At 44.4% G+C, this 15,000-nt stretch overlaps 1 protein-coding gene across 2 annotated transcripts in view; it reads left to right on the forward strand.

The window, feature by feature from the left end:
- Positions 1 to 15,000, forward strand: part of LOC139413848 (protein CBFA2T2-like) — a 65,816-nt gene that overhangs the window by 35,201 nt on the left and 15,615 nt on the right. For both annotated transcript variants that reach the window (XM_071161658.1, XM_071161659.1), the window contains exons 2-4: positions 5,241 to 5,420; positions 6,062 to 6,303; positions 8,604 to 8,693. In XM_071161658.1, the coding sequence (XP_071017759.1) occupies positions 5,241 to 5,420; positions 6,062 to 6,303; positions 8,604 to 8,693 (512 nt within the window). The remainder of the gene's footprint in view (positions 1 to 5,240; positions 5,421 to 6,061; positions 6,304 to 8,603; positions 8,694 to 15,000) is intronic.

Consider the following 15,000-nt stretch of genomic DNA (forward strand, 5'->3'; position numbering starts at 1 on the left):
ATCGTGTTATTTAGACGTGTGGAGCTATATGTCCCATGGATCATGTTATTGAGACATGTGGAGCTATACGTCCCATGGATCGTGTTATTGAGACGTGTGGAGCTATACGTCCCATGGATCGTGTTATTGAGACGTGTGGAGCTATACGTCCCATGGATCGTGTTATTTAGACGTGTGGAGCTACATGTCCCATTGATCGTTTTATTGAGACGTGTGGAGCTATACGTCCCATGGATCGTGTTATTTAGACGTGTGGAGCTACATGTCCCATTGATCGTGTTATTGAGACGTGTGGAGCTATACGTCCCATGGATCGTATTATTGAGACGTGTGGAGCTATATGTCCCATGGGTCATGTTATTGAGACATGTGGAGCTATATGTCCCATGGATCGTGTTATTGAGACGTGTGAAGCTATACGTCCCATGGATCGTGTTATTGAGACTTGTGGAGCAATACGTCCCATGGATCATGTTATTGAGACATTGGAACCAGTGTGTGTGCTCCAGGCTGCTCTCTGTCAAGTGATGGCATGGTGTGTGTGTGTATGTGTGTGTGTGTGTGCTTGTGTGTTTCCGTCACTGTGCCACGTGCGTGTGTGCGAGACAGAAGCCCAAATTGCTGTGTATAGCCTTTCTTCCTGCCCCTCCTGCTCTCCTGAACAGGTGGAGCGATAGAAGGCAGACCATGGGGTGCGGAGAGAGAGAGAGAGATGGAGAGAAGGAGAGGGGAGGACAAGAATAGGGTGAGAAATGAAGGGAGGGTAGAGTCAAAGCGGGGCTCAGATGCAAGGGCAGAGCGAGCGGTCAAATGGCAGGGTGCAGCGCTGCAATCCAGAGAGTTCAGGTGAACCCTCACTGTTGTGCTTGTCTGCTGGCTTTATTAATTCAACAGTTGAAGTCGGTAAGTCTACATACACTTATGTTGGAGTCATTAAAACTCATTTTTCAATCACTCCACAAATTTCTTGTTGACAAACTATAGTTCTGGCAAGTCGGTTAGGACAACTACTTTGTACATGACACCAGTCATTTTTCAAACAATTGTTTACAAACAGATTATTTCACTTATAATTAACTGTATCACAATTTCAGTGGGTCAGAAGTTTATATACACTAAGTTGACTGTGCCTTTAAACAACTTGGAAAATTCCTGAAAATGATGTCATGGCTTTAGAAGCTTCTGATAGGCTAATTGACATCATTTGAGTCAATTGGAGGTGTACCTGTGGATGTATTTCAAGGCCTACCTTCAATCTCAGTGCCTCTTTGCTTGACATCATAGAAAATCAAAAGAAATCAGCCAGCAGTTTCCAAATGCCTGAGATGAACGTACTTTGGTGCGAAAAGTGCAAATCAATCCCAGAACAACAACAAAGGACCTTGTGAAGATTCTGGAGGAAACAGGTACAAACGTATCTATATCCACAGTAAATCAAGTCCTATATCGACATAACCTGAAAGGCCGCTCAGCAAGGAAGAAGCCACTGTTCCAAAACCGCCATAAAAAAGCCAGACTCAGGTTTGCAACTGCACATGGGGACAAAGATCGTACTTTTTGGAGAAATGTCCTCTGGTCTGATGAAACAAAAATAGAACTGTTTGGCCATAAAGGCCGTCGTTATGTTTCTAGGAAAAAGGGGGAGGCTTGGAAGCCGAAGAACACCATCCCAACCCGTGAAGCACGGGGGTGGCAGCATCATGTTGTGGGGGTGCTTGCTGCAGGTGGGACTGTTGCACTTCACAAAATAGATGGCATCATGAGGGGGGAAAACAAAGTCAAGGTATTGGAGTGGCCATCATAAAGCCCTGACCTCAATCCTATAGAAAATTTGTGGGCAGAACTGAAAAAGCATGTGTGAGCAAGGAGGCCTACAAACCCGACTCAGTTACACCAGCTCTGTCATTCTTCAAATAAAGTGGTGATCCTAACTGACCTAAAACAGGGAATTTTTACTAGGATTAAATGTCAGGAACTGTGAATAACTGGATTTCAAATGTATTTACCTAAGGTGTATGTAAACTTCCGACTTCAACTGTACATGTACTTGAGTATTACACTGTATAAAAAACATCCACAAATCTAGTTGTTTCAATTCATTATTATTAAGCAGGGGTGCAACTTTCACTGGGGTCATGTCCCTCCCACATTCTGAAATTCCATTTTTGTCCCCCCCCCCCGGTTTTATCATTGGAATGTGATACGAAACGAGGCAACGGCGTGCTTTAGGACCATGCGGTCACCTCCGAGCAGTTGGGTAGGCTGTTTGGAGTGTTTATCCAATTGGATAAAAAAAATATATCTATCTATGTCGTCGTCCCCCCACTTCTAAAACCAAAGTTGCGCCCCTGTTATTAAGTATCTGGTTCCACAGCCTTTTTACCTGAACTAAACATTTTTAGTTGGTCCAGTCAATTTAAAATGTGTTTACTCAACTTGTCTCATATGTTCATTCGAATATAAATTATTATTTGGGCATCTTATTTAAAAATGGGTGTGCGACTGGTTACAAACACAGTGCTTTTAACTTACATATTTGACCCATGTTGACATGCATTCAACATGTCCTCACCTGGGATTTGAACGCACAACCTCTTGGTTCATACCTGCCCTGATCTTCCTGCTACGCCACCATGTCTGTGTCAAAAAGCTGATTCGATTTTCTTATTTAAGCAATTTAGGTTTTTCGGTTTACTGTTGTTGTCTTGATGTTGGTATGGCATATTTTTACTCCTTAATCACTATGATAAATCAAATATTGTGTAATTTTAACAGAGCTAAGATTTACTTTGGAGTGCAAAGTGAACCAAGAGTTTGTGAGTTCAAATTCCAGATGAGGACATGTTGATTATTAATTACTGTATAAATGAACATGCACAATGTAATTATGTTTGTCAAATATGTAAGTTGAAAACATTGTCTGTTAAAAGCACTGTGTTACACACACACTAGTTCCACAGACTTTTTTAGGTAACATGCCCACATTTCTAGTTGAATGAACATATGAGAGAATTTGAGCAAACACATATTTTTAAGTTGACAGAATTATTGTTGGAGCTAAGTTTAGCCCAACTAAAAGTATTAAATTCATATACCACTTTTACCAAAAAGTTGAGTAAACTAAAAAATAAATAATAAAATAATTATTAATAATATTTAGCTGAAACAACTCACATATGTTTTCGGTGTAAGCAAGCATATACCTTTGTTGCTTTTCCTTTTTCTAAAGGGGTATGTCTACGAACCACCAAGTCATGAGGTGTATTGGTTATTTCAACATGCCAAATAACTCTGTCATCGGGAGCCCCTCCTTTGGATTCCATCCATCAAGTCCACAGTGGAACCACATCCTTCAGTGGCCTGTTTTTTGATTTCCTAGTTTTTACCTTAATTGTTTATCATCACATGCTGGTATATTAAATGCCATATCGCTCTCCATCAAATTGTCAAACACGCTTAAAAATCACTGAAGTACTGGCTGTTGCATTCATATGTTTGTGTATGAAGGCAGATGCTCAGTTCATGACATCAAAAGAGCATAATAGTCTGGCTCTAAAGAAAAACCCTAAAACCAAGGAACCTCTCACCCAACCTTTTACTCTTTAAAACTGATTGTCTGTTAATCATCTGTCTAAAAGCAGTTGGAAGCATCTGATCCACTCCAAATAGAGACCAGACCCAGTCTTCATGGGGATCGGACGAACACAGATGCCCTCTGATCTAAAGATTATTACCATCTCTCTCTCCCTCTCTCCCCCATCCCCTGATCTGGTGGTCCCATTCATTTCATTCATTGGCCGTGGCATATTGAGAAGTATGCGTTTAACACTCAAAAGCTTTTGCGATCTTGTTAGTAAAGCGTGAAATAGCTCCCGCCCTCTTTTCCTTCTTTCTTCGGCACCACTGGCTCAATGAAGGGCCATTCTTCTCCACAAACACAATGGCTTTTCTTCATTAGCACTTCTGCCATGGATCTCAATGGAAGGGTTGAGCATGTCAAGGCAAGGCTAGACCCCAAGACATCTGGTTGCTCTACCAGGGGCAGAAGGAGGGTGGAGGAGGGGGAGGTTCTGCTGTTGTTTTCTTCCATGAAAAAGCTGGGGACATTGATAATATTGAGTCTGGAAATGTTCAGTCACTCATCTTAACACTCACACTGAGTGGACAAAACATTAGGAACACCTTCTCTTTCCATGACACAGACTGACCAGGTGAATCCAGGTGAAAGCCATGATTCCTTGTTGATGTCACCTGTTAAATCCGCTTTAGTCAGTATAGATGAAAGGGAGGAGACAGGTTAAAGAAGGATTTTTAGGCCTTGAGAGTGAGACAGTTGAGATATGGATTGTGTATGTGCCATTCAGAGGGTGGGCCATATATCCCTGTGGAACGCTTTCGATACCTTGTAAATTCCATGCCCCGACAAACTGAGGCTGTTCTGAGGGCAAACGGGTGTACACCTTTCTAATATTGAGTTGCACCCCACCCTTTCGCCCTCAGAAAAGCCTGAATTCGTCAGGTGTGGACGCAGGGATACTGTGAAAGTGTTGTACAGGGATACTGGTCCAACGCTTCCCACAGTTGTGTCAAGTTCGCACACACACACACATTGATGCTGAGGATAGTGTGTGTTTATGTGGGTTTGTCATTTGAGTGGCTGATGATGGAAACCAGACTGCAAACCTACTTCTACAAAAATAAACAAGATTTTTTTTTAAAAAGAAAGACAAAAGTTAAGACTGTAGATTCTCTCACTGGCTTCTTCAGTCTTCAAGCCACATGTGTCACCAGTCACAAGGAAGAGGGATGTCACAATTTTGGTGTCATGTCAGACATGATATTACAGTGCATTCAGCCATGTTTTAGTTTGTTTAATCATTGTTTTCATGGAAGCTACATTAATAAATTGTCAAGATAATGTTTTGCATGAATGTGTGTGTACATACGTGTAGCTGTTTGAGCACCTTGACCACAAAACATCTCTGTCATGCACCTATTGACCCTGTCCCTCCTCTCTCTCTCTCTCTCTCTCTCTCTCTCTCCCTTCCTCTTCTCTCTCGCTCTCTCTTCCTCCCCTATCTCTCCCTCCCTTCTCTCTTCCTCCCTTCTTTCTCCCTCTCTCTCTCTCCCTTCCTCTTCTCTCTCGCTCTCTCTTCCTCCCCTATCTCTCCATCCCTACTCTCTCCCTCCCTTCTTTCTCCCTCCCCTCCCTCCCTACCTCCCTCTCTCCCCCTCCTCAGACAGTGGTGAGAAGAAGACCCCTGCCATGCCCGGCTCTCCTGTGGATGTCAAGACTCATTCCAGACCAGTCCCCAGACCAGTCCCCAGACCAGTCCCCAGCAGCAGCAGCGCCACCATGCCGCCCCTGCCCTCCGTGAACCCCAGCGGACCCCGGCCAGCCTCCTTCTCCTCCACCACTCGTGAGTACCACAGATATTAGCACTCTTACCATAGAAATATAATGACTGGAGCAGTCATCCCCATTCAAGTCAATGAGGCCCCGGTGGGTGGACCGGCAACCAGGAAGTACAGCAGGAAATGTACCCATAAACCTGGAAGTAATGAAGAAAGTACAGGATTCAATTTGTGCTTTATTGACAGTTAATTTAAGGGACGTCAAGACTCTTACCACCACTAGCTCCCCATAGAGGAGCGTCCTGGGTCTGCAGCCTCGTAATATCCATTATCCATAGATGAATTAGAGCAGTGTGGTAAACGATTTTGGAGTATTCTGATATATCTGAAAGGCTTCCTTTTTTGTCTGCTTTACTTTATGGCCATATAATAATAACATGTATTTATAAAGCCCCCTTTGTTGTCACAAAGGCCTGTACTGCAACCTGGCCTAGATCAGATAGGTGTAAATAAGGATTCCATATGAAAGACCTGGTGATTCGATAATTAATGTGATATGTATTGTCCCTCTGTAGCATTTGCATCAGCCCATCCAGTCGAAGTACTACCTCCTATGTCGGACCACATTTGATAAACTTTTTTGACCTCCTACGCCGACCTCTCATTTGCTCCTCTCCCTCCCCGTCCCGCCTCTTCCCTCCCCCAGTGACCAATGGAATCCACCACTCCCCGCCCACCCTAAATGCTGTGCCCTCGCCGCCCCAGCGCTACAGCAATGGGCCTAGCTCCTCATCTTCCTCATCGCTGGCCAATCAGCAGCTCCCGGCCACATGCGGCGCCCGACAGCTCAGCAAGCTCAAACGCTTCCTGACGACGCTGCAGCAGTTCGGCAATGACATCTCGCCCGAGATCGGAGAGAGTGTCCGCAACCTGGTGCTGGCCCTCGTGGTGAGTGGGTGATAAAACATTTTAGGAATGATGGAGAAATAGATGGATGGAAACTCCCATAAAACATTGTCACTTATTCTGTATTGATATGTCAACATAGTTGCATTTGATTTGAGATGTGTTTCGATGATTGAAATTAGTTGAACTGAATTGAATGGAGTCAAATCAAATTGAAGTGATATATGTAGAATTAAATATTTGAACATATGAATATGTTACTTTCAATACCAGTACAAATATCTGCCCAAAATAGAAAAGACAGTATGTGTTATTTATGTTGGGCTGGATTTTATTTCGTCAGATGTTTTCATTCAATGGAACATGGCCGTATATTCAGTATATGTGGCCCAAATGGACACACTGTATTGGTTTTGACAGGCCCCATCTGCAACATATTGAGTCCTGTGCTGCACATTATACCTACAGTGGGGAGAACAAGTATTTGATACACTGCCGATTTTGCAGGTTTTCCTACTTACAAAGCATGTAGAGGTCTGTAATTTTTATCATAGGTAAACTTCAACTGTGAGAGACGGAATCTAAAAAAGACATCCAGAAAATCACATTGTATGATTTTCAAGTAATTCATTTGCATTTTATTGCATGACATAAGTATTTGATACATCAGAAAAGCAGAACTTAATATTTGGTACAGAAACCTTTGTTTGCAATTACAGAGATCATACGTTTCCTGTAGTTCTTGACCAGGTTTGCACACACTGCAGCTGGGATTTTGACCCTCTTCTCCATACAGACCTTCTCCAGATCCTTCAGGTTTCAGGGCTGTCGCTGGGCAATACGGACTTTCAGCTCCCTCCAAAGATGTTCTATTGGGTTCAGGTCTGGAGACTGGCTAGGCCACTCCAGGACCTTGAGATGCTTCTCACGAAGCCACTCCTTAGTTGCCCTGGCTGTGTGTTTCGGGTCATTGTCATGCTGGAAGACCCAGCCACGAACCATCTTCAATGCTCTTACTGAGGGAAGGAGGTTGTTGGCCAAGATCTTGCGATACATGGCCCCATCCATCCTCCCCTCAATACGGTGCAGTCGTCCTGTCCCCTTTGCAGAAAAGCATCCCCAAATAATGATGTTTCCACCTCCATGCTTCACGGTTGGGATGGTGTTCTTGGGGTTGTACTCATCCTTCTTCTTCCTCCAAACACGCTGAGTGGAGTTTAGACCAAAAAGCTCTATTTTTGTCTCATCAGACCACATGACTTTCTCCCATTCCTCCTCTGGATCATCCAGATGGTCATTGGCAAACTTCAGAATGGCCTGGACATGCGCTGGCTTGAGCAGGGGGACCTTGCGTGCGCTGCAGGATTTTAATCCATGACGGCGTAGTGTGTTACTAATGGTTTTATTTAAGACTGTGGTCCCAGCTCTCTTCAGGTCATTGACCAGGTCCTGCCGTGTAGTTCTGGGCTGATCCCTCACCTTCCTCATGATCATTGATGCCCCACGAGGTGAGATCTTGCATGGAGCCCCAGACCGAGGGTGATTGACCGTCATCTTGAACTTCTTCCATTTTCTAATAATTGCGCCAACAGTTGTTACCTTCTCACCAAGCTGCTTGCTTATTGTCCTGTAGCCCATCCCAGCCATGTGCAGGTCTACAATTTTATCACTGATGTCCTTACACAGCTCTCTGGTCTTGGCCATTGTGGAGAGGTTGGAGTCTGTTTGATTGAGTGTGTGGACAGGTGTCTTTTATACAGGTAATGAGTTCAAACAGGTGCAGTTAATACAGGTAATGAGTGGAGAACAGGAGGGATTCTTAAAGAAAAACTAACGGGTCTGTGAGAGCCGGAATTCTTACTGGTTGGTAGGTGATCAAATACTTATGTCATGCAATAAAATGCAAATGAATTACTTAAAAATCATACAATGTGATTGTATACCTGTGACAATGTGAAGTGTACCTATGATAAAAATTACAGACCTTTACATGCTTTGTAAGTAGGAAAACCTGCAAAATCGGCAGTGTATCAAGTACTTGTTCTCCCCACTGTACATATAATCTGTTGTACATCATTCATCCCTGAACAAGTTGATCAGCAGTTGAAAGGGAAACTGACTTTTGGTGCCATATAGTTATTTCTCTGGTCACTCAAAGGGATTCAAGTCTATCCTCATGTCTGAGAGAATCTATTTGGACTGATCTACAAATGGACTCAGTGTGGCAGCTGCAATGTAGTTGATCTGGAACACGCACAATATCAAGCTCAGTGATGGAGACAAATAAACTGAACCTTGAGAGGTGAATTGTGATTGGCTGATCTCTCCTCTATGTGTCCCAGAATTCAACAGTCACCATCGAGGAGTTCCACTCAAGGCTCCAGGAGGCCACCAACTTTCCCCTGAGGCCCTTCGTCATTCCCTTCCTCAAGGTAACTTCTACCTCCTCTCTTTCTCTCTGTTTCCCATCTCTCAATTTCTCTGTTACTCTCTGTTATTTCCACTCTTTATTTCACATCTCTTTTCTCTCCCTCTCTCTTTTTAGCCCTCTCCCTCTCTCTTTCCTTTCCTCTCTCTTTCTCTCTCTCACACTCTTTCTCCCTTATATCTCTTATATCTCTCTCACTCTCTTTCTCCCCTTTTTCTCTCTCTCTTTTTCTCCCCTCTACTCTCACTCTTTCTGTCTCACTCTCTCTCTCTTCTCTCTCTCACACACTCTTTCCCTTCTCTCTCTCTCTCTCTCTCTCTCTCCCCCCTCTATCTTTCCTTCTCCCTGTGCTGTGAATATTCATAACTGAATCCAGGCCTGTGCTGCTACAGTGTTCCTCTTTGTCCTCCTCACAAGGCCTTTGATGTTTCGGAGGAGGTTTACAATGACTCAAGGACTGCGTATAATTAGTCATGAAATCAGGAGTGGGAAAAACCAGATGTTTGTATTGAAGGTAAAAGCTAGAGTTCATCCCAAATGGCACCCTATTCCCTATAGAGTACACTATTTTTGACCGGGCCTCTATGGGAAGAAGTGCACTATATAGAGGATAGGGTGTTATTTGGGACAGATTCTTTTCATGAAGCGTAGAGGAGCTTCTGGCACAGAGGATTATAATTACAATTCTCTCAGAAATCTTTGGACGTCATTGTCTAGCATTTAATAAACCAATAATAACGCAAATATGCAAACAAATCATGAGAAACTGCAAGTAGATGGTAGCATAATTAGAATGGGCAAAAAATATTATAATCGCATTGAATATTTAACAGCCAGACATTTGTCATACAAAAAGGAAATTGGAATCGGGGATTTAATTTATTGCCTTTCAGTCGTTCCCAATGTAACAATGCAGTTGTATGCGTTGACTTAACGAGCGACAGGGGTTGTTTTATTGGGCTTTTGAGCAACTTTGCAACATGTGGGCCTGAAGTAGTAGTATTTTTAAGAGCTACCCTCATGAGACCTGAGCATAAATCTTCCAACCAGTCACATTTCTCGCTGTTATTGCTAGATTTTTCAGCTGGTGAAAATCTGCTCTTTTTCCACGGGTTACCTCATTTTTCCCGAAACCACAACTGTCTGAAAACATATCAGAGATTAATTTTCGTAATTTACGATGCCCCTCAACTTCTCCTCCTCTCTCTCTCTCTCCATCCGTAGCACCATTGTGGCAGAGAGAGAGAGAGAGAGCTCGGAAGTGTGAAACATGACTATAAACCATTCTCTTCTTTTATGGGGCTCTGTGTCGCATTAAATGAAGGCAGTCATTCAGGTTTGCCCGGCTTCGCCAATCTTGCGTCCGTCCAGCAGAAAAAGAGACTGGCGCTTAACTGACAGACAACATATGTGTCGAGAGGCCCTAGGTAGGGGTCGAGAGGCCCTAGGTAGGGGTCGACGAGAGGCCCTAGGTAGGGGTCGACGAGTGGCCCTAGGTAGGGGTCGAGAGACCCTAGGTAGGGGTGGAGAGGCCCTAGGTAGGGGTGGAGAGGCCCTAGGTAGGGGTGGAGAGGCCCTAGGTAGGGGTGGAGAGGCCCTAGGTAGGGGTCGAGAGGCCCTAGGTAGGGGTGGAGAGGCCCTAGGTAGGGGTGGAGAGGCCCTAGGTAGGGGTTGAGAGGCCCTAGGTAGGGGTTGAGAGGCCCTAGGTAGGGGTCGAGAGGCCCTAGGTAGGGGTCGAGAGGCCCTAGGTAGGGGTGGGGTCGAGAGGCCCTAGGTAGGGGTCGAGAGGCGGGTAAGGAAGGGGATAAAGAGAGGGGGCAAGGGTCTTAAGTGGAGAAGGGGGGAATGAGGAAGTGCATGTAATTATAAGAACACTTGGGCCTGTTGTTCATTAAGGATGGAAAGAGAGAGGGAGGGGGATTCCTTTACTTCATTCTGCCTCTGCTCATCACTTTTTCACTATTTCACCTGTCCCTCTCTCTCTCTACCTCCTACCAGGGTGCCAGCATTCTGATAGTGGCATGTGATGCTTGTCTTCCTCCTGTCTCTTTCTCTCTCTCTCTCTCTCTATCTCTCTCTCTCTCTCTACTACACACAGACACACACAGGTCAATTTGCATAATTTTGTAGAATGAAATTGCTGCGTGTGTACAGTATATTTATGTATCTTATTTATCACACATGGAAAATCTGTCAGACAGCGGAAGAGCTGCTGCGGCAGCATCTTGTGCTGCTTTCAAGACAACTGGGAACACTGAAAAATACGAGGTCAAATCATGACATCAGTGATCTTCAGGTTGGAATGTCGGAGCTCTAGAAAGAGGCCAGAGTTTCTGAGTTGGAATTACGAGTTGGATGACCGCTCAAAACTATTTTTCCCAGTCTGAATTTGTTTTTATCCCAGTTTCCAGTTGTCTTGAACGCACTAAGGTCGGAGATTTCCAAGTTCCCAGTGGTTTGAACGCGGCATCAAACGACAACATTTTGATAACATATTTGTTGATAATTGTTTGAAACCTGAATGTTTTAATACATATTATGAGGCATGTCTTACCTTGCTTCAAAGTAGTCTATTAGATTTCCTATCTTTCTACATCTCTAATGGATATTTTCATTTCTGTCACATGAAACCGCTCGCATGTGCAGTGCCCGTTTGACAATGGTGTTCTCCAACTATGTGCATTATGGAACAAACATTTGTGCGCAGCCTACTGCCTTGTGCACATTGCTGCACTTATAATGTGAAGAAAAAATTGTTGATCAACATTTTAAGCTAAACGTTCTGATCTGTTGCATCAGACTCATTGCTTTTTAACATTTGCTTGATGCAGCCTAGGCCTACTGGTTGTATGAATTTGGGATCTATCGTCCCACAACTGTCCCGCAGTCTGTTTGAAATAGGTTATTTCTTTCTCCACTAGCTGACCAATAGAATAGATATCCTAAACTTTTCTACTATAGTAGATTGACATAGGCTAGTGATTTTGCTGTTCGTTACTCGTCTTGTTGGATGACGAAAAGTAAATGTGGACAGTCAAAAGTCCGGCGCCACATTTTCCTAAAGTAAACCCTGTTCTGAAGTGAGGTTTGGGGTTTGGGGGTTGTGGTTGGGGTTTGCGGTTGTGGTTTGGGGTTGTGGTTTGCGGTTGTGGTTTGAGGTGGTTGTCCGTCTCTACATAGTGATGAGTGATGGACTGTGTGTTTGGGTGTTTCAGTGATTTAGTGAAAGCAACAGAAACAGTCAGGGGGCTGAAACAGTCAGGGTGCAGAAACAGTCAGGGGGCAGAAACAGTCAGGGGGCTGAAACAGTCAGGGGGCTGAAACAGTCAGGGTGCAGAAACAGTCAGGGTGCAGAAACAGTCAGGGGGCTGAAACAGTCAGAGGGCAGAAACAGTCAGGGGGCAGAAACAGTCAGGGGGCAGAAACAGTCAGGGGGCTGAAACAGTCAGGGGGCTGAAACAGTCAGGGTGCAGAAACAGTCAGGGTGCAAAAACAGTCAGGGGGCAGAAACAGTCAGGGGGCAGAAACAGTCAGGGGGCAGAAACAAAACAGTCAGGGTGCAGAAACAGTCAGGGGGCAGAAACAGTCAGGGTGCAGAAACAGTCAGGGGGCAGAAACAGTCAGGGGGCTGAAACAGTCAGGGGGCTGAAACAGTCAGGGGGCTAACGCTTATCAGGCGAGGGAGAGATGGTATGTGAGTGTGTGTGCCAGTGTGTGTGCGAATGTGTGGGCACGTGTTTGTGCATGTGTGAGAGAGAGTGTGTCTGTTCTCCAGGCGTCCCTCTCAAGGTGAGATCTGTTGTATGTCTCCTTCTGGGCTTCCTCAGTGACACATTTCTGTCTAGTGTCTCTGCCATATCGCCATGCCGTTTCCGTGACGTCCTACGATATGTAAATAAGTCGTGGGCGCATGTCAGGATTTTCACGTGAAAACATCACTTTATGATAATTTTGTGGGCGTGTCAGTTGGATTTAATAGGACCTTTACTTTGCATTTGCACAAGATCAGATCAGGGTATTGCATTTTTGTTCCTGTGGTGTGAACTTTTATTTATTTAACCTTTATTTAAGGCAAGTCAGCTAAGAACAAATTCTTATTTACAATGACGGCCAACCAGAAGGAAAAAGGACGCGGGCTGGGCTAAAAAATACAAATAAAATAAATAGAAATATAGGACAAAACACATCACGACAAGAGAGACAACACTACATAAAGAGAGACCTAAGAAAACAACATTGAATGGCAGCAACACATGACAACACAGCATGGTAGCAACACATGACAACACAGCATCGTAGCAACACAACATGGCAACAGCACAAAACACAGTACAAACATTTTAGAGACAACAATACATCACGCAAAGCAGCCACAACTGTCAGTGAGAGTGTCCATGATTGAGTCTTTGAATGAAGAGATTGAGATAACACTGTCCAGTTTGAGTGTTTGTTGCAGCTCGTTCCTATCGCTAGCTGCAGCAAACTGAAAAGATGAGCGACCCATGGAATGTGTGTGCTTTGGAGACCTTTAACAGAATGTGTCTCTACGGAACGGATGTGTGAGTGAGGAGGATGAGGACTGCTGTAGATATCTCATATAGGGGGGAGTGAGGCCTAAGAGGGTTTTATAAATAAGCATCAACCAGTGGGTCTTGCGATGGGTGTACAGAGATGACCAGAGGAGTGTAGAGTGCAGTGATGTGTCCTATAAAGAGCATTGGTGGCAAATCTGATGGCCGATAGGTAAAGAACATCTAGCCACTCGAGAGCACCCTTACCTGCAGATCTATAAATTATGTCTCCGTAATCTAGCATGGGTAGGATTGTCATCTGAATCAGGGTTAGTTTGGCAGCTGGGGTGAAAGAGGAGCGATTACGATAGAGGAAACCAAGTCTAGATTTAACTTTACCGTCTAGTCGTACTCCCAAGTACTTGTATGAGGTGGCTACCTCAAACTCTAAACCCTGAGAGGTAGTAATCACACCTGTGGGCAGAGGAGCATTCTTCTTACCAAACCACATTACCTTTGTTTTGGAGGTGTTCAGAACAAGGTTAAGGGTAGAGAAAGCTTGTTGGTCACTAAGAAAGCTTTGTTGTAGAGCGTTTAACACAAAATCCGGGGAGGGGCCAGCTGAGTATAAGACTGTATCATCTGCATATAAATGGATGAGAGAGCTTCCTACTGCCTGAGCTATATAGTTGATGTAAATTGAGAAGAGCATTGGGCCGAGTATCGAGCCTTGGGGTACTCCCTTGGTGACAGGCAGTGGCTGAGACAGCAGATGTTCTGACATTATACACTGCACTCTTTGAGAGAGGTAGTTAGCAAACCAGGCCAAAGACCCCTCAGAGACACCAATACTCCTTAGCCGGCCCACAAGAATGGAATGGTCTACCGTATCAAAAACTTTAGGCAAGTCAATAAAAATAGCAGCAAAACATTGCTTAGAATCAAGGGCAATGGTGGCATCATTGAGGACCTTTATGGTTGCATTGACACATCCATAACCTGAGCGGAAACCAGATTGCATTCCAGAGAGAATATTATAGACATCAAGAAAGCCAGTCAGGTGATTATTTACAGTACAAGTTTTTCCAACACCTTTGATAAACAGGGCAAGATATAAATAGGCCTATAACATCTTGATCTCCCCTTTAAATAAAAGACAAATCGTGGCTGCCTTCCAAGCAATGGGAACCTCCCCAGAGAGAAGAGACAGGCTTGGCGAAGATGGGGGCAGCAACCTTAAAGAAGAAAGGGTGGCCCAGATGTTTTTTTGGGGACAAGTTTAAGGAGCTCCTTTAGCCCCTTTGACTCAGTGAACGCCTGCAGGGAGAAACTTTGTAGCGGGGCAGGGGTAAAAGAGGGAGGAGCATCGGGGCTAGTTGCATTAGAAGGGGTGGGGGATGAGGAAATGTTGGACGGGCAAGGATGCATGGCTGAGTCAAATAGGAATCCTGACTTAATGAAGTGGTGATTAAAGACCTCAGCCATGTGCTTCTTGTCAGTAACAACCACATCATCAACTTTAAGGGACATGGGCAGCTGTGAGCAGGGTTTATTCTCCAGGTTTTTAACAGTTTTCCAGAACTTCTTGGGGTTAGACCCACAGAGAGAGAACTGCTCCTTGACAGCTGTGATAGCTGTAGTTGGATTGTGGAAGCTCTGATGAAACTGCATATGAAAACAAATGAGGAAAATACTGCTCCTAGCTTCTACCTACTAGCTTCTCTCTGTTTTTCTTTCTCCTATTCCTCTGTTTCTCTATCTGTCTGTCTGTCTCTCTGTCGGTCTTTCTCTCTCCTGGTT

The sequence above is a fragment of the Oncorhynchus clarkii genome, chromosome 7 (genome assembly GCF_045791955.1).
Source record: "Oncorhynchus clarkii lewisi isolate Uvic-CL-2024 chromosome 7, UVic_Ocla_1.0, whole genome shotgun sequence".
Classification (NCBI taxonomy): domain Eukaryota; kingdom Metazoa; phylum Chordata; class Actinopteri; order Salmoniformes; family Salmonidae; genus Oncorhynchus; species Oncorhynchus clarkii.